Here is a 21,945-nt window from a genome sequence, read left to right as displayed (position 1 = left end):
GGTAGCCAATGTCCAAATTGCCCCTCCCTGTCTACCCTGTATACAGAGGCGGTGGGAATGGGCATCACTGTAAAGATTTGTTCCCTCTTTTGAGTTTCTGCATCCATAGGTGTAGGTCAAGTTCATCAAATTGTATCAGATTACTCTCATTTTCCTCTTCTTTCTTCTTCTAGTCCAGTTCTGATCATCCAGCCATTGAAGACACGTCGCAAGCATGGATGCATATGCCCTCACTTCGTATCAGCTGGATGCTTCACTCTCCACCCTAGTCCTCTGTGGCTATGTCACTGTCTCTGAGCCCAGGAGTCCCCGGGTCTTGCCTTACTTCTGGCCACCCGGGTTCACAGGAGTCTATTGAATGTGGTCGGACTTAGCTCACAACTTCATTGCTGTTTTTCCTTCACTTCCCCTTATGGGTGACCTATGTAGTCACCAGTCAGACCACATGTATTCCCATTGAGTCTCAGTCTTGGAAGGGGGTTGGCCTGAGGGGACTTGACCACTTGCCTTGATGTCTCCTGGGAGAGCTTGTTCTTGTAGTAATCAATCGGACTACTGTTATTGTTTTGTATTTTTCCTGTCGGTCTTTCTTTCAAGAAGTATCTTCTGTTCTTGTAGCCACTCCAGGCTGGTATACTTGTCCTTTCAAGTGGAAATTTCCCACCTCAGGAGATTTTGGATGGGGTTCAGAATTCCACTTATGCAACGCAGAGGCTCCTCAGGAAGCCTCCTTCACTGGGCACGTTGTAGCCCCATTTTAGGTATTCCAATCAGTTATAGGCAGAAGACAGACTTACAAGCTTTCTGTGGTGATGTTCCTGGCTATTCCTTTCTCTCCCCCTAAGGTGTCTATTTTACAATGGTATGCAAGGGAAACCAGGATTCAAAAGGCAGCCAAGCATCTTAGTATTATCTCCATCCTTTTACCCATTCAAACCATGCCTCAGTCCCTGTATCCCAAAGTCCTGTTGTTCCAAGGTTGTGCATACATCATTATTTACCTCTGTCCCACTTAGCCCATGCAAACCTGCCTAACTCCCATCCACCTTAGTCTTTCATTCCCCTTCTTGTGTATTCCCCTCACCCCCAGCACCCAAGCTCTCCTGTGTCTATTCCCTACCCTGTGCTCCACCTTCCCCTCTCCCCCCCACCCCATTCTCCACAATGGATGCATATTTCTTGAAGTACAAAACTATCCCAAAAGCGAAATTGCAAATGGTGCTCTCTGAGAGCAGGAGGGGGACACTGAGTGAGCCATGAACCCTCATGTACCATTATCAGAGGCCAGCAAATACAATCCCAGCTGGGTTTTTAAACCTGGGCTTAATGTTGTTAAGTGCTATCTAGTCAGTTCCAAGTCATAGTGACCCTGTATAGCAGGGGTGGGGAACCCTTTTTCTGCCAAAATTCATAAATCATTTGCAGGCCATATAAAATTATCAACTTGTGGCTCTGTAGATTAAGCACTGGAACAAAAGGTTGGTTTAAATGGTAAAGTCGACAGTTCAAATTCACCAGCCACTCCTTGGAAACCCTATACAGGGTGGCTATGAGTCAGAACCCACTCAATAGCACTTAACAACAAACAAAAATATTTGATCATACATTTAATTAACTTACCCTTAATGTGATGGTTGGAGTCCTGGTGTGGTGTTGTGGATTAATGCACTGGACTGCAAAGTTGGTTTGAACCGCAATGTTGGTGGTTCAAGCTCACCAGCCACTCCTTAGAAACCCTATACAGGGTCACTATGAATCAGAACTGACTTGATGTCACTCAACAACAACAACAAAAGTGATGGCTAGAACTGTGGTTGCCTTGGCAGGGCCAGACCAAATGATTTCGAAGGGCTTATACGGCCTGTGGGCCAGATGTTTTGAGGAGCATTTGGTTGATTTGAACCACCAACCTTGTGGTAAACAGTCCAATGCTCATCCTACAGCACCACACCAGGTTCCTAATTCAGGGACATCTTGTTGCTAACTGCCATTGAGTCCGTTCTGACTCAGAGCAAGGGACCCTGTAAAGCATTTAGAAGGAGTGAGAGGCTGGTGGGTTTAAACCATTAACCTTTCAGTTAGCAGTTCAGTGCTTATCTTACAATGCCACACCAGGACTCTTACATGAACCTAACTTTAAGAAAAAAAATCACCTCTTTATTTGTATTATCCTTTAACTCAGCAGTTCTTAAAATGTGCTCTGGGATCCTACTTTTTCCTGGACGTTATAACAAGATCAAAACTACTTCTGTGTATAATGTTAGCATGTATTTGTCCTTTTCACCTCCAGATCTGATGCCTAATGGAATCTATCTGTCTAGAACAACTGTTGTCTAGTCAATCCTGACTCATTGTACTCTTGTGTTTTAAAACTTCTAAGCTTTGTTATCTTACTGATAAATTGTTTATAGATACATCCCACATACAAAATATTTTGATGAATGGATAAACAAAGTGTGGTGTATACACACAATGGGATATTATGCAGCCAGAAAAAGGAACAAATTCTAATTATTGCTACAACATAGAAGAGCCTTGAAGGCATTACTCTAAGTAATATAATTCAGGCATGTGGATGTTGTTAAGTGTCTTCCAATGCGTTCAGACTCACAACAACCCTGGATAGGGTTCCCAAGGAGTGACTGGTGAGTTTGAACGGCTGACCTTATGGTTCAAACCAACCTTGCAGTCCAGTGCTTTATCTCACAATGCCACACCAGGACTCCAATCCAGGCAAAATAGGGCAAATATTATATGAATTCACTTACATGAACTATCTCGACTAGGCAAATGCATACATACAGTAGAAAGGAGAACCAAGGTTACCAAAGGCCAACGGGAGGGCTGATGGGGAGTTAATGTCTCATGGGTATAAAGTTTCTGTTTGGGGTGATGAAAATGTTTTGTATAGTTACACAGAATTGTAGGTATAATTAATGTTACTGAATTGTAGATTTTAAAATGATTTAAATGGTCAATTTTGTGTATATTTTAATCACAAAAATTTTGTGATAATATTTTCTAAGAGGTTAAAAAGTTGGAGAACCCCACTGTAACTGAAATTTGTCATTTTCTTTGGTAATAAACCATGGCGATAGATCACAATTCTACTAGTAGAGGCCATGACTTTGTTACCAGAGGGAATTGTCGTTTTCAAACCTACACAGTGATAGAAATTTCAAGTCTTCTTGTACTCTGACCATAGATTTTGTGCCTGTCACTAGATCTTGAAATTTAAGGCCTTAATAAAGAGTGTTGTTGTTAAGTGCCGTCAACTCGACTCCAACCTATAGTGACCCTGTATAGGGTTTCCAAGGAGCAGCTGGTGGGCTTGAACCACCGACCTTACAGTTCACACAATTTTGCAGTCTGATGCCTTAGCCCACAGCTCCACACCAGCTCCTTATCATGTAAGGAGCTCTGGTAGTGTAGTCATTACAAATCGGGCTGCTAACCTCAAGATCAGCAGTTCAAAACTACCAGCTGTACAGTGGGAGAAAAGATGAGGCTTTCTGCTCCTGTAAAGATTTACAGCCTCAGAAACTCTACGCAGGGTGGCTATGAGTTGGAACTGACAACACAGCACATCACCACCACCACTGTATCCTATATTAAATAAATCCTGGTGGTGCAGTGGGTTAAGCATTAGGTTGCTGGCTGCAAGTGATTCAACCTCCGTGTCACCCCCCACACACTGCCCCCCACTATCCAGTGGGAGAAAGCCAAGGTTGTCTGCTCCTGTAAAGATTTACAGTCTCAGAAACCCTATGGCGCAGTTCTGTCCCTATAGGGTCCCCATGAGTCAGAATCAACTTCATACAGTGGCTTTTGGGCATCATATATTTAACATATTTTTATATCTGGTTTTCAATATAATCAGTTTCCTGTGTAATTCCTGACATTTATTTTATGCATGGGAAGTTCAGCTACCTGTCAGAGGCACCTTTAGCACACATGCACACACAAAGGTGAGGGACCCTTAATGCTGGAAGAGTGTCAGAAAAACAAAAACTTAAGGGGGAGGTTGCAATTGATGGTTGCTGGAGTGAGCAGTTGGAAATGGTTGAGTGCAGCTAGGAGAGTTATTTTTTATTATAATTTAAGCTGTAACGGAACTCAGTTGTTGTTAAGAGACTCCAGTTGTTGTTGTTTTGGTGTTAAGTACCTTTGAGACGCCAGTGGGTGGGAAAAAATCCAAAAAGTACCAAGTATTCATCTTACCAACCAACCCCTGAAATCAATGCTCTAATCCTGCTGACACTTAGCCGACTCTGAAGGAGAGAGAGAGCGAGAAAGGGGGGTGGGGGGCTGCAGGAAACCGGAGCCCAACTGCTTTGGGAGCCCCAAATCCTATTTGGGGGTAAGCCGTTCACCACGCTCAAACAGCTCTCAAAGGTTTACAGAAAATTCTCTCTTGCTCCCACTTGAATTCTGTATCCAGGGCAGTTTCTGGGATTCCAACATTAATTGTCAAACAACAATGGAATTCTCGCTCACCTTTCTCTCAGACCAGGCTGGGTTCTCTGTCAGTTTTAGGCGTCAACTCTTGGGATCCTCACAATAGCCTACTTATTGGGGGGTTTTGTGGGGTTTTGTCCTACTTTGAACTCCATTTTACAGACGGGGGAAACCGAGGCCCAGCGAAGCCTAAGTTGAGTAATTCTCCTAAGGTGCACAACTAGCTAACAGCTCAGAGTCAAATCGGATTTGGAGTTTTCAGGGGGCCCTGGGGAGGAGTCAGTGGGTCCAGTTTGGAGGAGGGAGGAAGCCGGAAGGATCCACGATGCCGACTAGGCTGGAAAGGATGGGGGAATTCCCCGGGTCGGAGGCTCCTGGTACCCCGGGATGTGGCAGCGCCAGGTGTGGGGGCTAGGAGCCAGTGTCCGTGCCCTGGGGGCTCCACATGAGGGACGTGGGGCGCCTGGGGGACGCGCTCAGCCTTACCTGTCTCGACGCTCACCTGGTGGCCGGCTCAGAGGTGACGGTGGCGGCGTACCAAGCCTACCTGGGTCCCCCATCTCGCACCCCGCCCTGGGGGCGCGGGCGGGTGGGCGTGGGGCGCCCGGGACCGGCCGGACCTGTGGGACCCGGGGCCCTGGCTGTCTGGGGAGCCCGTCACCCCGAGGCGGCCGGCTCTTCCGGGGCTGGGACGGGTGTGGGCGGCAGGAGGCCTCGGCTGCTGCTGAGAACCCATAAATACCGCGGCGGGCCTGGCCTCGAGAAACGCGTGCGGGGCAGCGGCGCCCCCAGGGTGAGTAGGGTTCCCAGGGCGCCCTCCATCCAGACTCGTGGCCTCTGGACTTCGGGCCCCCGCCTGCTCTGTCTGTGGGAGCTGGCGCCGAAATGGAGTAGGAGGAGCTCAGAAAAGGGGGTGGGGGTGGCCAGCAGATGAGGGACTGGGGAGCCAGGGAGCACCGTTGGAGAAGTGGAGGTGGGCTGTTAGCATGGGGTGCTGGGGGACTTGGGGCCGGGAAAGAGGGAGTGCAGTTAGTAAGGTCAGGATCCGATGCAGGGTGGAGTCAGAAAATGGGGTCACTCAGTGCAAGTTGGGGTTCTGGAGGATCTGGGTATAGAGTTGGGGTCACTGAGACCAAGGTGGCAGATTGAGGAGTAGGCATGGTGAGGTCATTAAGGACAAAGATAAAAGGCTGGTGACCTGGGGATGGGGGGGAAAGGTAGAAGGAGCATTACTAGAAGAAGGATGGGTCGTTAGAAGAGGGGCTTGCCAAGTGTTCCCCCCACCTCCCAATAAACCATGATTAAGAGCTAGGCCTGCCTAGATTCAAATCAGGCTCCTCCACATCCCAGTTGTACAACTTAATCTCTGGTTTCCTCAGTTGCCTCATCTGAGATATGGGGATGTTGATAAATCGGAGCATCCACTTCATAGGAATGTAGTTACTCCACGTGAACTGCTTTGCACACTTTGCCCAAGAGGCCTGAGGCCCCACAGTGATGGGTCTGCTCACGTTCTCTCTTCAGCATCTGGATAATTGTCCTCCTTGAGGACCCCCTCCCACACTCAGCATCAGCATCACCTGATCCCCTCCATTCTCCATCCTCCCAGCCCCTTCCCCTCTTCTACCATGTGCCTCCTTCACCCCTTCTGGTCCTGCTGCTGTGTGCTGGTCCTCTTCTCCCTGGGAGTTCAGGGGGCCCCAGGAGCTCCCAGTGCCACACCTGAGCAAGTCCATCTGTCCTACCCAGGTAAGTGTGATCCCTTCCTGGAATCCCATGGTGATTGCCATGGGGGCCTAGGCAGGTGACTTGTCTTTCCTGAAACTTGGGGTGTCTGCTTCTAGTTAAATGGGGATGGTAGCAGTTGTATCTCTGAGTGTGTATGGAACGGTCATAATGCCCAGTCTATAGTCAGTTGTTGTTGTTGTTACGTGCCGTGGAGTCGGTTCCGACTCAGAGTAACCCTGTATAGGGTTTCCGAGGTTGTAAATCTTTACGGGAGCGTAAAGCCTCATCTTTCTCCCATGGAACAGCTGGTAGTTTCGAACTGCTGACCTTGCAGTTCGCAGCCTGATTCGTAACCACTACGCTATAGTCAGTATTCCCCCAAAAGGGGGCTGCCGTTGGTCTTAGTGATTGTGTCACTCCCGTATCTCTACAACCTGACATGGTGACGTTGTTGTTAAGTGCTGTGGAGTCGGTTCCAATTCATAGCAACCCTGTATGGGGTTTCCGAGGAGCAACTGGTGAGTTTGAACCTCCAGTCTCATAGTTAGCAGTCTGGTGCTTATCCTACAGTGTCTCACCAGGACACCAGGACCTGACAGTTAGTGCCCAGTAAGTCTTAAACTCAGTTGTGAAAGAAACCAATGATGAATGATTACGGAACTGGATTGCCTAGCTTATGCCTCCTTGCCTCTTCCCAGCAAAAGGAGCCTCTTGATCCTTTATCAGGAGGCAGTGGGGCACCGAGGTGGTAAGAGGTGAACTCTGGACCCATATTGCCTGGGTATGGAGTCCAGCTTTGCAGCTTGCGACCCTGAGCACGTAACTTAACTCTCTGACTTCTCAGCCTGGCCCCCAGTCATGTGACGAGGAATGACCCTGTATAGGGTTTCCAAGGAGCAGCTGGTGGGTAAAATGGTGCTAGGTGTGTCGCAGTGGTTCTTACACTTTGGGGTCTTGTTGTTAAGTGCCAGGAAGTCAGTTCTAACTCATAGTGACCCTGTATAGGGGTTCCAAGTTTAAACTGTCAGCCTTGCAGTTAGCAGTCCAGGACTTATCCTACAGTACCATGCCAAGACTCCATTTGTCTCGGGATCCCTTTATACTATAAAAAAGTATTGAGACTCTCAAAGAGGTTTTGTTTGCCAGCGTTATAACTATCCATGCTTACCATATTGGAAATTAAAACTGAGACACTTAAAAACATTTTATTGTCGTTTAAAATGAATAATAAACCCATTATGTATTATTATAAGTGACATTTTCAATGAAAATGACTATTTTATAAAACAAAAGAAATTAGTGAGAAGAATGGCATTGATTTACATCTTTGTAAGTCTCCTTCACGTCTGGCTTTATAGCTGAATTCTCCTCATATCGGTATCTGCGTTTGGTTTGCTGTAATGGCTTCTGTTGGATAATATATATGAAAGCAATCTGCTCTCACACAGACATGTGGTTGAAACAGGGAGGAATAGTTCAACAGCAGTGTCAGATAATTGTGGATATTATCCTTTGATTCCACACCGAAATGAGACAAGCAGTGGTTTCCTCGTTAAGAAATTATTGTAGCTTTTCATTTTAAAAGATTTAAAAATTACAGGAAAGTGACAAAAATAGTGCAGAGTTGCCATATCCCCTTCATCCAGCTTCCCCTAATGTCAGCTTTGCATGCCACCAATGTACAATTGTCAAAACTGAGAAATTAACTTTGGTGTGATATCCACTAAGCTGTGGATTTCATTCAGATGCCACCAGTGTTTCCACTGTCTGTATTTGAATCCAGGATCCTTCATTGCTATTCTCTTTGCTGCGACTTCTTAGTCTTCTACTATGTGGGACACTGTTCCTTGGTCTTTCATGTCCTTGACACTTTTAAAGACGGTTGCTTCTTAGAGCTTAGGTACAGAGTGGAATCAGAAACTGCATCAATGAACTGGCTTTGACATTTGATGGCCCAGTGACCTTGGGCAAGGCACATCAACTCTGGAAACTGGGCAGGACAAGGACTATTGTGAAAATCCAATGAGCTTCCCAGCTGTCCTTTGTTTGATCTACAAAATCCTAGAGGCAAAGGTACTAAGTGTTTTTTATGGATCATTTATTTAACCTCACTAGACCTCAAGCTGTAGGTACAATTGTTACTCTCATTTCACCAAAGAGGACAATTGAGTTATAGAGGTGAAGATAATTACCCCAGGCCACCCAGTGTGGAACTGGAATTTAGGCAGGTTGGTTCAAGAACCTCACTGTCTTTGTTTTTACATTTTTTTCATGAGATGAATTGACACAGAGTCTACCACAATGGGTTCAAACATAGCAACCATGGTGAGGATCCCACAGGACCCGGCAGGGTTTCTTTGTGCTGTGTAGTGTCTATACGAGTTGGAACTGACTAAATAGCACCTAAGGAGCTCTGGTAGCGTAGTGGTTACGAATCGGGCTGCTAACCTCACAGTCAGCAGTTCGAATCTACCAGCTGTTCCGCGGGAGACAGATGAGGCTTTCTGCTCCCATAAAGATTTACAGCCTTGGAAACCCTGTACAGGGTCACTATGAGTCGGAACCGATTCCACGGCGCATAACAACAACAAATGGTACCTAACAGCAACAACAATAGATTTTAGATTTTACAGCAAAAATATAGCAGCCCCTAGACCCCCCCTTGCCTGTTTCCCCCTAACATTACATAGCATGTACATGATTACATACATGGGACAATGAGTCAAACCAAGAAATTAACATTGGTGCATTGATGTATTATCACTGGAGTCCTGGTGTGGCCCTGCACGTTAATGTACTGGACTGCAAGGTCGGTTTGAACTGCAAGGTTGGCAATTAAAGCTCACCAGCCACTCCTCAGAAACCCTACACAGGGTCGCTGTGTGTCAGAACTGACTTGATAACACTTAGCAAAAACAACCACTGGAGTCCTGGTGTGGCACGGCAGGATAATGCACTGCACCGCTAGGTCGCTTGGAACCACAAGGTTTGTGGTTCAAATCCACCAGCTGCTCCTCGGAAACCCTATACAGGGTTGCTATGAGTTGGAACCGACTTGGTGCCACACAATCACCACCAAACTCTAGACCTCAGTGGAATTTTACCAGGTTTCCCACTAGGGTCCTTTTACTGTTCCAGGAATTAACCCAGAATCTCACATTGAACTTCATTGCCCACTGAGTTCCACTCATGGAAAACCCATGCATATCAGAGTAGAGCTGCACTTTATTGGGTTTTCAATGGTTGATTTTTCAGAAGTAGATTGCCAGGTGTTTCTTCCAAGGCACCTTGGAAGTCTCTATTCACCAAAGTAGGATGTAGAACATTGTCTTTGGGGACTATGTCATGCCAGTTGACTATAGTGTCCCCTGAGACTATGGTCCTGAGCCCCCAAGCCCAGAAACTCATTTTCTCATGGTATTTGGTAATAACTAAGAAGTTTTCATCATGTTATCCACTGTGACTCCTTGTGTGGTGCTGTAGGATAAGCACTGGACAGCTAAACACAAGGTTGGTGGTTCAAACCCATCAGCCACTCCTTGGAAACCTTATACAGGGTCACTATGAGTTGGAATGGACTTGATAGCACTTAATAACAACAGTCGATGGTGCTTAACAACAACAACAACAACAACAGTGGTCCACCACAGTCATAGGTGTATTTGTAGTAAGGGTACATGTTGTTGTTATGTGTCGTCACGCCTGTTCCAACTTATAGCAACCCTGTATAAGGTTTCCGAGGAGTGGCTGGTGAGTTTGAACAATCGACCTTGCAGTTCAAACCAACCTTGCAACCCAGTGCTTTAACCTTCAGCACCACACCAGGACTCACAGGGGACAAAATGATGAAAACTTCTTAGATATTACCAAACACTGTGAGGCAACGAGTAAAAAAAGAAAAAAATGAGTAAAGGTTAAATTGTTGTTATGTGCCATCGAGTCAGTTCTGACTCATGGGGTTTCCAAGGAGAAGCTGGTGGGTTTGAACTGCCGACCTTGTGGTTCGCAGTCTAGTGCTGCACCACACCAGGACTCCAAGGGGTAAATGGTGGTGGTGGCTGTGTGCCGTGGAGTCGGTTCCGACTCCTAGCGGCCCTGTACAGGGTTTCCGAGGCTGTAAATCTTTACAGGTAATACCTATGTATAAATATCCCTGTGTATGAGAGCATTGTGTATAGTTTCTTTTGTCTTTAGCCTTCTAAAACCCAGCTGACACCGTTTTTCAGTTCCTTTTCTTCCCCATCCAGGTCAGTGTAGTTATATTATCTATTCTATTTATATATTGTAACAAATAGGTAATACAACATTCGCCATTTCAACAATCTTCACATGTGCAGTTCAGTGATCTTATCAAATAACGTATGTTGTGTTGTTCAACCATCGCTGTTAACCGATTCTGAATTTTTCCAACACCCTTAATAGAACGTTCATTTCTTTTCACATAGTTAGGCCCATTCATTACTGTTTTCATTCTATAGCGGGGTATCCCCTCCACACACACTCTGGTTGGTTTTAATTGTTTATTTGGTGGTGGGGGGGGGAAGGGTGAAGGAAATATGAACTAGGAGTGACTAACGTACCAAGAGTAGGAGTTGTACAAAAGATTCAGAGAAGCGTCGCTCCGCCTTCATCCCTACTACCCGACTCCCACCCACCCTGGCAAGGAATCCATCTTCTCCTGTTTTTCATATCCCCTTACATAAAGGCTAGCTGACTATAGGTATTCTATGACATTTTCCTTGTTTATATAACTCTACATGCTGGAGATCATTCCATATCCAATCAGAGTTTGTCCTCATTCTTTTCTGCAACTGCGTGGTTCTCAGCAGAGTTGTTACGTATTGCGGATGAACATTTGGGTCATTTCCTATCTATTGCAGCTGCAGTGAAAAACCTTGTACGTGTGCATTTCTGTATTGCTGGAGGAAGACTCCATGCTCTTCGCATGATATGACATTGTATTCATGTACTATATACATGGTATTTTTCAAACTTTGATTTGGGTGCTCACATTTAAGAAATTGAAAATATCACTGAAAATTTTAGATTTGTATATGTAGCTATATGCTCCTGGGCTAGAAAAACCACCACGTCAAGATTTATTCTAGAGCAATCCAAAGATTAGGCAGATTTGGGTCTACCTCCTGTGTGGCCCCTGCCACTTGAACTGAGTTTGCCATACTCTCCAAATTCCCTGCTGCCTTACCTTGTGTTACTTAGCTAGCTTGACACCCCTGAATTTGCAACTCTATACAACCCCTATACAAGTCTTGTAGTCCTGGTGTGATGCTGTAGGATAAGCATATGAGGTGCTAACCTCAAGGTCAGAGGTTCAAACCCACCAGCCATTCCTCCAAAACCCTATACAGGATCACTATGAACCGGAACTGACTCAAGGGCACTTAGCAACAACATACAATGTCCTGTGGAAGACATTTGGCACAAGACCTATGCATGATAATAAAATAGTTAACACATATCTAACTCTTAATGTCACACCAAACCCAAACCAAATGAGAAGCTGTTAAGTCATTACCAACTCATGGCGAGCCATGGGTTTCAGAGTAGAAGTAAGCTTCATAGAGAGTAGAGAGCTGTGTCCTTTTGGAAGTAGATTGCCAGGTCTTTCTTCTGAGGTACCTCTGAGTAGATTTGACCACTCACCTTTTGATTAGTGGTTGAGCATTTATTTACCCCAGGGATTCTAACTGTGCACTAGGCATGTTCCCCTTCTACAATGGGGCTGCAAACAGTTCATAGAAAAATTGAATGAAAAGATAATAGAATTTTTTTTCCACAGACTTTTTTAAGTTCCCTCGTGTTTATTCATCTAGGGTTTGGTACTATTGTTCCATTTTGTAGATAAGAAAATGAGGTTCAGTAAGGTAAAGATAACTTGGAAATGGCAGAGCAGGGACTGAACTTGAGTAGTACTAGAACGTGGGCCCTTAACTACTAAATTAAGAGCGGTTACAGTTATTGCTCCTCACTGCCTGTCCCAGCCTCCCTGATGCCCCCTCTGCTCCCTTTTTCCCAGGTGAGCCGGGTTCCATGACCGTAACCTGGACCACGTGGGTCCCCACTCGCTCTGAAGTGCAGTTTGGGATGCAACTATCAGGGCCCCTACCTCTGCGGGCAGTGGGCACCTCTAGCCCCTTTGTGGATGGGGGCATTCTCCACCGGAAGCTCTACATACACCGAGTCATGCTGCGGAGGCTGCTGCCTGGGGTCCAGTACGGTGAGAAAGGTCCCAAAGGTCCCAGGCTGGAGAATTGAGAGAAGACAGGAAGAGAAGTGGGAAATGGACCAGAAAGTGCCACAGACCCACAGACTGAGGCTGGGCTCCTAACTCCACACTTCTCTGCAAGCCTATTGTATTAGACCCAAGGGATGTAAATGGAAGGGGTGGGGGGTGGGGGGAGATATACAGTGGGGTGGGCGTGGTTCTCTCTCCCCCTGACAAATGGAGATGTGTGGGGGTTGGAGGAAGAGTCCTGAATACTCCCAGCTGATTGTGACCTTTTCTTCCCCCTTCAGTTTACAGGTGTGGTAGTGCCCAGGGTTGGAGCCGTCGGTTCCGCTTCAAGACCTTAAAGAATGGGCCCCACTGGAGCCCCCGTCTGGCTGTGTTTGGGGACCTAGGGGCTGAGAACCCAAAGGCCCTCCCTCGACTACGCAGGGAAGTCCAGCAGGGCATGTACGATGCTATTCTTCATGTGGGTGAGACTTCAGCAAGGGTGCCCTGGAGGCGTGGGGGTGGATACATGGGTGGGAGGTAGCACAGGAACTGTAGGGGTGGGAGTGGGGCTAGCTTGAATCTGAAGTCACATTGGATGAGACCCATCATGGAGATGTGGAGATCATTGGAGACTGTTGATTGAAACACCAACCTGGGCACTTAGAGCGATGTGTGTTGATTCTCCCGTCTGTATTGCTATCAAACAGAAGTCTAGTTCAGAACTCATGGAATTCTTGTGACAACTAAGTATGCGAATATGTATACAGTTCTCAAAACATTAGCGGGTATGCAGTAAGCACTAGATAAGTTGTTGTTATGTGCTGTGGAGTCCGTCATAGCGACCCTGTAAAGGGTTTCCGAGGCTGTAAATCTTTACAAGAGCAGAAATCCTCATCTTTCTCCTGCGGAGCAGCTGGTAGTTTCGAACCGCTGACCTTAAGGTTTGCAGCCCAATTCGTAACCACTATGCTACCAGAGTTCCTGCTGGATAAGTACTGGTTGTTATTACTGTTGTTCTTTAGGAAACAGGATGAGATGGGAGATTGGGCTGGTGTGATACATTTGTAGACTCTGGAACCAGAGTGTGACTCCCTGGGTGTGACTACTGTATCTTTACTAACGAGCTCCGTTAACCTGGGCAGTCACTTCATCTCTCTGTGTTCCTACTTGACATGAGGATGGTAACAATACTCCCCTTGTGGGTGTTCTGGAGAGTCAGGTGATCGTGAATGTTAAGCGTTTGGGGCTGTGCTCGTAGCGGTCACTGAGCTAGTAACTGGACTGGAGGAATCTGAGCACAGGACACTCACACGGCACTGAGGGAACCCAGAGACCAGAGATGGAGGGGACAGTTCCCTGAGTCAGTGCTGGTGGGTGTGAGGTAGGGATCAAGATTCTGGCATTGCTTGAAGACCAAGGGTTGTATAGTCCCACACCTGAGCAATCAGGTCCCTCAATTCTGACAAAAATAGAGCCAGGTCTGAGTCTTTACTCCCTTCCTCAGGAGACTTTGCCTACAACATGGATGAGGACAATGCCCGCGTCGGGGACAAGTTCATGAGGCTTATTGAACCTGTGGCCGCCAGCCTGCCATACATGACCTGCCCTGGGAACCATGAACAACGCTAGTAAGGACCTGGGACTGTGAGTGGGCAAGGGCTGGGTGGCTAGCAGGGGACTCTGGCTAGTCTTAGATCAAAGTGGATGATTCTGTGTCTTCCAATGGCCTTAGTCTTTCACACACAGGGACAGTTCATTTGTGATGATGAGAGGAGACGAAGGCTTGCTTGGAAGCCAGGCTCTGGGCCCTAGAGTGGGAAGTGCTGGGGACACAGATAGGTCCACACCTCACTTCACCCTTTTACGTGCTTTATCCAGCAACTTCTCTAATTACAAGGCTCGCTTCAGTATGCCGGGAAACACTGAAGGTCTTTGGTACAGGTAATCTGGGCGTGTTGGGGACTGGCCTCCCTTCCCTGAAGGCTGGGGTATGCAGAGGAGACCGCATCCCTGACCCCTGCCTTTTGACCCCTCTAGTTGGGACCTGGGCCCAGCCCACATCATCTCTTTCTCCACTGAGGTCTATTTCTTTCTTCACTATGGCTACCATCTGGTAGAGAAACAGTTTCGTTGGTTGGAGAGCGACCTCCAGGTAAGCTGGGTGGAGGCCCCCTTTGCTTCCCTTGGCCTGCCTCACTCCCCACACCCCCTGACCCTCACTCTGGGCCCTTATCTCTAGAAAGCCAACCAGAATCGGGCAGCCCGGCCTTGGATCATAACCATGGGTCACCGGCCCATGTACTGTTCCAATGCTGACCTGGACGACTGTAGATGGCATGAAAGCAAGGTGAGGACTCCTTTCCTGAGTGGAGCATGGGGACCCTGAGACCAGGTGGGGTTGATGTGAGTCACCCTTTAACTTCCTACTCATCCTTCCCAGGTTCGCAAAGGCCTCTTTGGTCAGTTATATGGGTTGGAGGATCTTTTCTACAGATATGGTGAGCGGCCCCTGGGACCCTCAGCCCCATGCCCCACACCTCATCTCTGCTAGATCCAGAGACTTGACCCCCTATTTGCTCTGACTCAGGGGTCGACCTAGAGATCTGGGCTCATGAGCACTCATATGAACGGTTGTGGCCAATTTACAACTACCAGGTGAGACATTGGGAGGGCCAAGGTCTCATGGCTGGTGGCAATGAACACCTGATCAGACCCCCTTGGCATACCTGGTGTGACCCTCCCCCCCACTTTGTTCCCCCCCTCCAGGTGTTCAACGGTAGCCAAGAGAGGCCCTACACCAACCCTCGAGCTCCTGTCCACATCATCACGGGATCTGCTGTGAGCAGGCAGGGTGGAAGGGGGTCCTTGATTTCTCTCCTTTCACTCTTTGTTGAGGCATAAGCACTGGACTGGAATCTTGGTGTGGCGCTGTAGGATAAGCACTGGACTGCAAAGTTGGTTTGAACCAAAAGGTCCATGGTTCAAATCCACCAGCCACTCCTTGGAAACCCTGTACAGGGTCGCTATGAGTTGGAGCTGAGCTGATGGCACTTAACAACAACAACAACAAGAAGCATGGGACTGATAAACACAAGGTCGGTGGTTCAAACCCACCAGTTGCTCCTTGAAAACCCGATGGAGTCTCTATGAGCCAGAACCGACTCTACAGCACACAGCGACAACAACAACAACAATCGGAACCTCTTGGCTTATGACCTTGTTGTAGCACTGTAGGTTACACACTAACTGTGCTAATCACAGGTCAGCAGTTCAAACCCAGCAACTTCTTTCAGAAACCCGCTATGAGTCAGAACCGACTCAAAAGCACACAATGATCATTCCCATCATTATTGTTATTGGAGCCCTGGAGTGGCACTGTAGGATAAGCATTGGGCTGCCAAACACAAGGTTGAAAGTTCAAACCCGCCAGCTGCTCTCAGAGATCCTATACAGGGTTCGCTATGAATTGAAACTGACTCGACAGCACACAACAACAACAACAACAACCTTGATCAGTCTGAATTCCCCATGATTTATACATGGGATGTTATTTAGTCCTTACTATAACTCTCGCTGTAGGTTAATGCGCCAGACTGCAAAGCCATTTGAACTGCAAGGTTGGTGGTTCAAGCTCACCAGCTGCTCCTAGGAAACCCTATACAGGGTCGCTATGGGTCAGAATCGACTCGACGGCACTTTGACAACAACAACAACAATAACTCTAGGTTCCTTAGTGGTATAGTGACATTGGGCTGCTAACCACAAGGTCAGATGTTCAAGCCCCCAAGCTGCTCTGAGGGAGAAAGATCAGATTTTCTGTTCCTGTAAAACTTTACAAGTTTGGAAACCCTATACAGTGTTGCTATGAGTCGGAACTGACTCAACAGCATACAGCCAGCCAGCATTAATTGTAGGAAGGAGATCAGATGGCATAGTGCGTTACACATTGGGCTGCTAATCGCAAAGTCAGGAGTTCAAATCCACCAGCTGCTTCTCAGGAGAAAGAGGAGGCTTTTAGCTCCCATAAAGATTTATAGCCTCAGAAACCTTACATAGGGTTGGTATGAGTCAGAATCAACTCAGTGGCAATGGAGTAACCCTAAGTAAGGAGCCCTGATGACGTAATGGCTTAAGTGTTGGGTCGCTAACCGTGGGTCAGTGGTATAAACCCATGTAACGCTGAGGGAGGAAGATGAGGGTCTCTGCTCCCATAAAGATTTGAAGTCTCAGAAGCCCTAAGGAGCAGTTCTTATTCTATAGGCTCTCTGTGAGTTGGAATAGGCCCAATGCAGTGAGTTTAGTTTTGTTTTGATGTAACTCTAGGTTAGGTACTCCTTGTAGCATGCCCATTGTACAGGTGTGAAGACAGAGGCTCTAAGAGAATAAGTACTTGTTCAAAGACTTAATTTGAACCACCTAGAGTGGTTGGGGAGCCTACTGCATCTAGGAACAGAGGTCTTACGACAATAACTAGAATACGGACTTGAGTCTACCGGGTTTTTCACTAGTGACCAATTTTCTGATCCAGGATCCCACCTTGCACTTAGTTGTCATGTGTCCTTGTTGTCGTTAAGTGCCGTTGAGTCGGTTCCGACTCATAGCGACCCTGCACAGGGTTTCTGAGGCTATAAATCTTTACAGGAGCAGAAAGCCTTATCTTTCTCCCGCGGACCAGTTGGTAGTTTCGAACTGCTGACCCTGAGGTTAGCAGCCCAATTCATAACCACTATGCTACCATGTGTCCTTAGCCTCTTCAAAACTGTGAAAGCTCTTCAGTCTTTCCTTGTCTTTGATCCTTCATGCTGTTGGAAGAGCATTAGGCAGTTGTTTCAGAGCGTGTCACTGACATAAATTTGTCTGGTGTTTTCTCGTGGTGGGGTTTAGATTATACATATTGGTAAGAACATGTCGTTCTCAGTGCATCTCATCGGGAAGGCTCATGCTGTCTGTCTGCCTTTTTACTGGAGGCATTTAGCTGGAACGCTTGCTTAAGATGTCAGCTGAGTGTCCCCACTGTGAACTTGCTATAACCCACTGCCATAGAGTCCATTTCCACTCACAGTGACCCTATGGGACAGAGAGGACCAGGATTTCCAAGCTGTAAATCTTTAAGGAAGCATTCAGCCTCTTCCTTCTGGTGGGTTTGAACTTCCAACTGTACAGTTAACAGCCCAATGAGATGAAAACCCACAGTTTCACCAGCGCTTCTTGAAGTGACTAGATTTCTCTTTTCATTAATAAATTTCTTGGAAGAGATACTTTTTGATTTGCTCTTCAAACTTTCACCCACTATGATCAATATCCCTCAGTGGATCTTGCCTGTAGTCATTACATGAAGTTCTCATGCTGGCTTTCTGTTCCTCTCCTTCATACTACATTTATTAAGTGACATCTTCTTATAAAGAAGAATTATCCCTTTTGCTCTACTCATTCCTTCATTCAGTATGTAGCTGTTGTTAAGTGCGATCAAATTTGGTCCAATTCATAATGACCCTGTAAAGGATTTCCGAGGAGCAGATGGTGGGTTTGAACCGCCGACCTTGAAGTTCAAACTAGCCTTGAGATTCAGTGCATTATCCTACACCAGGACTCCAGTGGATATAGTGTTTTGTTGTTGTTGTTGTGAAGTGCCATCGAGTCAGTTCCGACCCATAGCGACCCTGTAGAGGGTTTCCAAGGAGCAGCTGGTGAACTTGAACTGCCGATCTTGCAATTCAAATGGCTTTGCAGTCTGGCGCATTAACCCACAGCGCCACACTATAATCCAATACTATCATTACTTATTTTGCTGCTTAAATGAGTCCAGCAGTGGCCATTGGGAGCTGGCCCCTGTGCCCTAGCAATACGCCTCATCTTTTCTGAGCACTCCCTTAAGTTTGACACCATGAGATATTTCATCTTTTTTTCCCAGACTCAGCCTTGAAACCAGCCACTTCTCTAAGGAGGGGAGGCTTTGTTTTTATGTGGATTCTTACAAACTCTTATTATTATCAAAGTAATAATCACTGGTGATAAAAGTTCAAACCATACAGAGGGTGTAAGATGAACAAACAGTAGATGCCTTCAACCCTTCTTGGGTGCCATCCAAGGTAGGACTCTTGGATGGCATTTGAAAGTATTCTCTGTGGATACAATTTATCCTCTAGATACAATGATTTATCCTCTAGATACAAATCTGCTACGCTAGCAGGATTTAAAAAACAACAAAACCCACCTGACTCATGTTTCATACACTAATGATTCCCAACCTTGACTGTACATTAGATTTACCTGGTAAGCTTTTAAAACTCCCAATGCCTGCCTGTCCCTCACAAACCAAAAACCAAACCCATAGCCACCAAGTCGATTCTGACTCATAGTGACCAGATATAGATTTTTCGAGACTGTAAATCTTTATGGGAGCAGGCAACCCCATCTTGCTCCCACGGAGCAGCTGGTGGGTTTGAACTACTGACCTTGCAGTTAGCAACCCAATGCCTAACCCACAGCATCACCAAGACTCCAGCAGGAAATGGAAATCTTTTCAGAATCAGATGGCTTGTTCCCCTTCCCAGTTAGTCCCTGCCTGTCAGGGACTCTTCCAACCTCTGTGGATTTGTTGTTTTGCTCTTTACATTCTTATAATACAAAGAACTCCCTCCACCCAGATTCCCCAAATAGGAACATTTAATCACATTTGTTTCAACTGTTTCTCTCTTTCCTCCCTCTCTCTACCTCTCAATAGATATTTATTTTATACAGAATATATACAAATATTTTATTCTAATTTTCTGTTCCAATGAAGAGTGAGTTACAGACATCGTGCCCTTTTCACTTAAATGCTTCTGTCTTCGTGTATTCCTAAAGTACAAGAGCATCCTCTTACATTACTACAGTATAATTATCAAATTCAAGTGGTTAGCATAGATAGTATACTATTAACTCATTTACAGACCTGACTTATTGTCCTGTTTCAGCCAATTGCTGCCTGATGACTCCGACTCCAGATGACCGTATGTGTGTCAGAGTAGAACTGTACTCAGAGTAGGATTTACAGTGGCTGGTTTCTTGGAAGCAGATTGTCTGATTGTTCTTTTGAGGTGTCTCTGGGTGGTCTTGAACCTTCAGTCTCTTGGTTATCAGCCAAGTGGGTCAACCCTTTGTACCTAGAACCAGACTCACTGCTTTATCAAGTTGTTCCTGTCTCATAGCGACCCTGTGTAGTGTTTTCGAGGTTGTAAATCTCTACGGGAGCAAAAATACAGAATGGCTGGTGAGTTTGAACTGCCGACCTTACAGTTAGCAGGCCAGTGCTTATCTTACAAGCCATCAGGGCCTCTTTTTGATCCATTGTTATTGTTAAGTGCCATCTAGTCAGTCCTGACTCATTGTGAATCCTGTATCGAGTTTCCGAGGAGCATTTGGTGGGTTTGAACTGCTGGCCTTGAGGGTAGCAGTCCAATGGTTACCGTACAGCGCCACACCAGTCCTCCTAGGGGCCTTTAAATCAAAGCGCAGGATTTGTTTCTGATCCAGGCCCTAGTCTAAGATCACGTGCTACACTTTGGTGGTGTAGCTCTCTGGGTCCCTTTAATCAGAAATATCTCTTCTTGTCTTTCTTCATCTTTCATGACCTGGACACTCACTGTTGAAGAGTATATCAAAGTTGTTTTGTAGAGTGCCCCTCACTTAGGGTTTGTCTGGTGCTTGCTCATGATTAGATTAAAGTTACTCATTTTGGGGTAGGAATACACACATATGATACTGTGTTCTGTGTAAGAGTCCCCTGGTACCTTTCTTTGAACTTCAGTATCCCCATCTATGAATGTGATCGCCATCTGTCTCATTACAGCTGATGTTATTTACTTTGATCACTGCGGGGGGTGGGTGGGGAGTTGTGGGGTTGCTCTCCACCATGAAGTTACTCTTTGTATCTTCGTAATGAGTGTCTTGTGGGAAGATAACTTCTGACCATGCAAACTTCCCCGCACTGCTTTTACCTTGTAATGAGTCTTACCTCCATCAGCTATTACAATGTGTTGTTGTTGTTGTTAAGTGCCGTTGAGTCGGTTCTGACTCATAATGATCCTTATAGGTTTTTCAAGGAGCAGCTGGTGGACTTGAACTGCCGACCTTGGGATTTAAAGTCCAGTGCTTATCTTACAGCATCACATCAGCAGGTGTTACAATGGTCACTGCAAAATGGAGATTTTTCTAGGGTTAGCACTCTCTCTGTTCTTGTTAAGTGCCGTCAAGTGGCTCTGACTCATAGAGACCCTCCATAGCAGGGGTGGGGAATGTCTGGCCTGTGGGCCATATGTTGTTGTTAAGTGCCGTTGAGTCGGTTCCGACTCATAGCGACCCTGTATAGGGTTTCCGAGGAGCGGCTGATGAGCTTGAACCGCCAACCTTGCAGTTCAAATGGCTTTGCAGTCTGGTGCGTTATCCCACAGCACCACACCAGGACTCCATATAAAGCCCTTGAAATCATTTGGTCTAGCCCTGCCAAGGCAACCTCCATTCCAGCCATCACATGTTGTTGCCAAGCGCAGTTGAGTCGATTCTGACTCATAGCAACCCTGTATAAGGTTCCAAGTGAGTTTGAACTGCTGACCTAGTGGTTCAAACAACCTTGTGATCCAGCTCATTATCCTTCAGTGCCACACTGGGGCTCCAGTCATCACATTGTTGTTGTTGTTATGTGCTGTGAAGTTGGTTCCAAATCATAGTGACCCTGTACAGGGTTTCTGGGAGCAGAAAACCTCATCTTTCTCCCATGGAACAGCTGGTAGTTTTGAACTGCTGATCCTGAGGTGAACAGCCCAATTTGTAATCACTACGCTTACCAGAGCTCTTAGGGGTGAGTTAATTAAATGTTTGACCAAATATAACAGGCTAATTTTTAAGGTGATAATTGTGTATGGCCCACAAATAATACTATAAATTTTGGCAGCAAAAGCTTCCTCACCCTTGCGCTGTAGGATTTCTGAGGTTATAAATGTTTGTGGGAGCAGTAAGCCTCATCTTTCTCCGGAGGAACCAACCTTGTGGTTCAAAGTCCAGTGCTTATCCTACAGAGCCACCGCACTCCCCAACGCACTGCCATGGAATCAATTCCAAATCATTGTGACCCACAGAGCGGCTGGGGGGGTTGAACCACCAACTCTGTGGTTAGGAGCTCATCACTTATCCTGCGGCACCACCAGAGTTCCTTTCTCTGTTCTGCCCACTCGGCAAGGCTGGCTCCTCGCCCTCCTCACCTGGCCCGTTGTTGTTGTTGTTATGTGCCGTGGAGTCGGTTCCGACTCATAGAGACCATGCACGGGGTTTCCGAGGCTGTTAATCTTTACGGGAGCAGAACGCCTCATCTTTCTCCCGCGGAACCGCTGGTAGTTTCGAACTGCTGACCTTACAGTTCGCAGCCCAATTCGTAACCACTACACTACTAGAGCTCCTTAGCACCTGGCCCATAGCACGGGCATTTTTAATAAGCTTCCTTTGAGGATCCACGGTGCATTGAGGGGAGAGGCCCTCCAGTTTCT

The 21,945-nt window shown here is 46.5% G+C and overlaps 1 protein-coding gene across 1 annotated transcript in view; it reads left to right on the top strand.

The window, feature by feature from the left end:
• Positions 1-6,086: 6,086 nt before the first annotated feature.
• LOC102815635 (iron/zinc purple acid phosphatase-like protein-like) overlaps positions 6,087-21,945 on the top strand; it is a 20,143-nt gene continuing 4,284 nt past the window's right edge. The window contains exons 1-10 of the mRNA XM_006871443.1: positions 6,087-6,207; positions 12,224-12,424; positions 12,724-12,906; positions 13,929-14,052; positions 14,303-14,365; positions 14,462-14,576; positions 14,664-14,771; positions 14,865-14,922; positions 15,012-15,079; positions 15,191-15,262. Coding sequence (XP_006871505.1) covers positions 6,087-6,207; positions 12,224-12,424; positions 12,724-12,906; positions 13,929-14,052; positions 14,303-14,365; positions 14,462-14,576; positions 14,664-14,771; positions 14,865-14,922; positions 15,012-15,079; positions 15,191-15,262 — 1,113 coding nt within the window. The remainder of the gene's footprint in view (positions 6,208-12,223; positions 12,425-12,723; positions 12,907-13,928; positions 14,053-14,302; positions 14,366-14,461; positions 14,577-14,663; positions 14,772-14,864; positions 14,923-15,011; positions 15,080-15,190; positions 15,263-21,945) is intronic.

Source organism: Chrysochloris asiatica, unplaced genomic scaffold (genome assembly GCF_000296735.1).
Source record: "Chrysochloris asiatica unplaced genomic scaffold, ChrAsi1.0 scaffold00168, whole genome shotgun sequence".
In the NCBI taxonomy this organism is placed as follows: domain Eukaryota; kingdom Metazoa; phylum Chordata; class Mammalia; order Afrosoricida; family Chrysochloridae; genus Chrysochloris; species Chrysochloris asiatica.
Note: the sequence above shows the minus strand (reverse complement) of the source record. Positions and strands in the feature narration are given on the sequence as shown.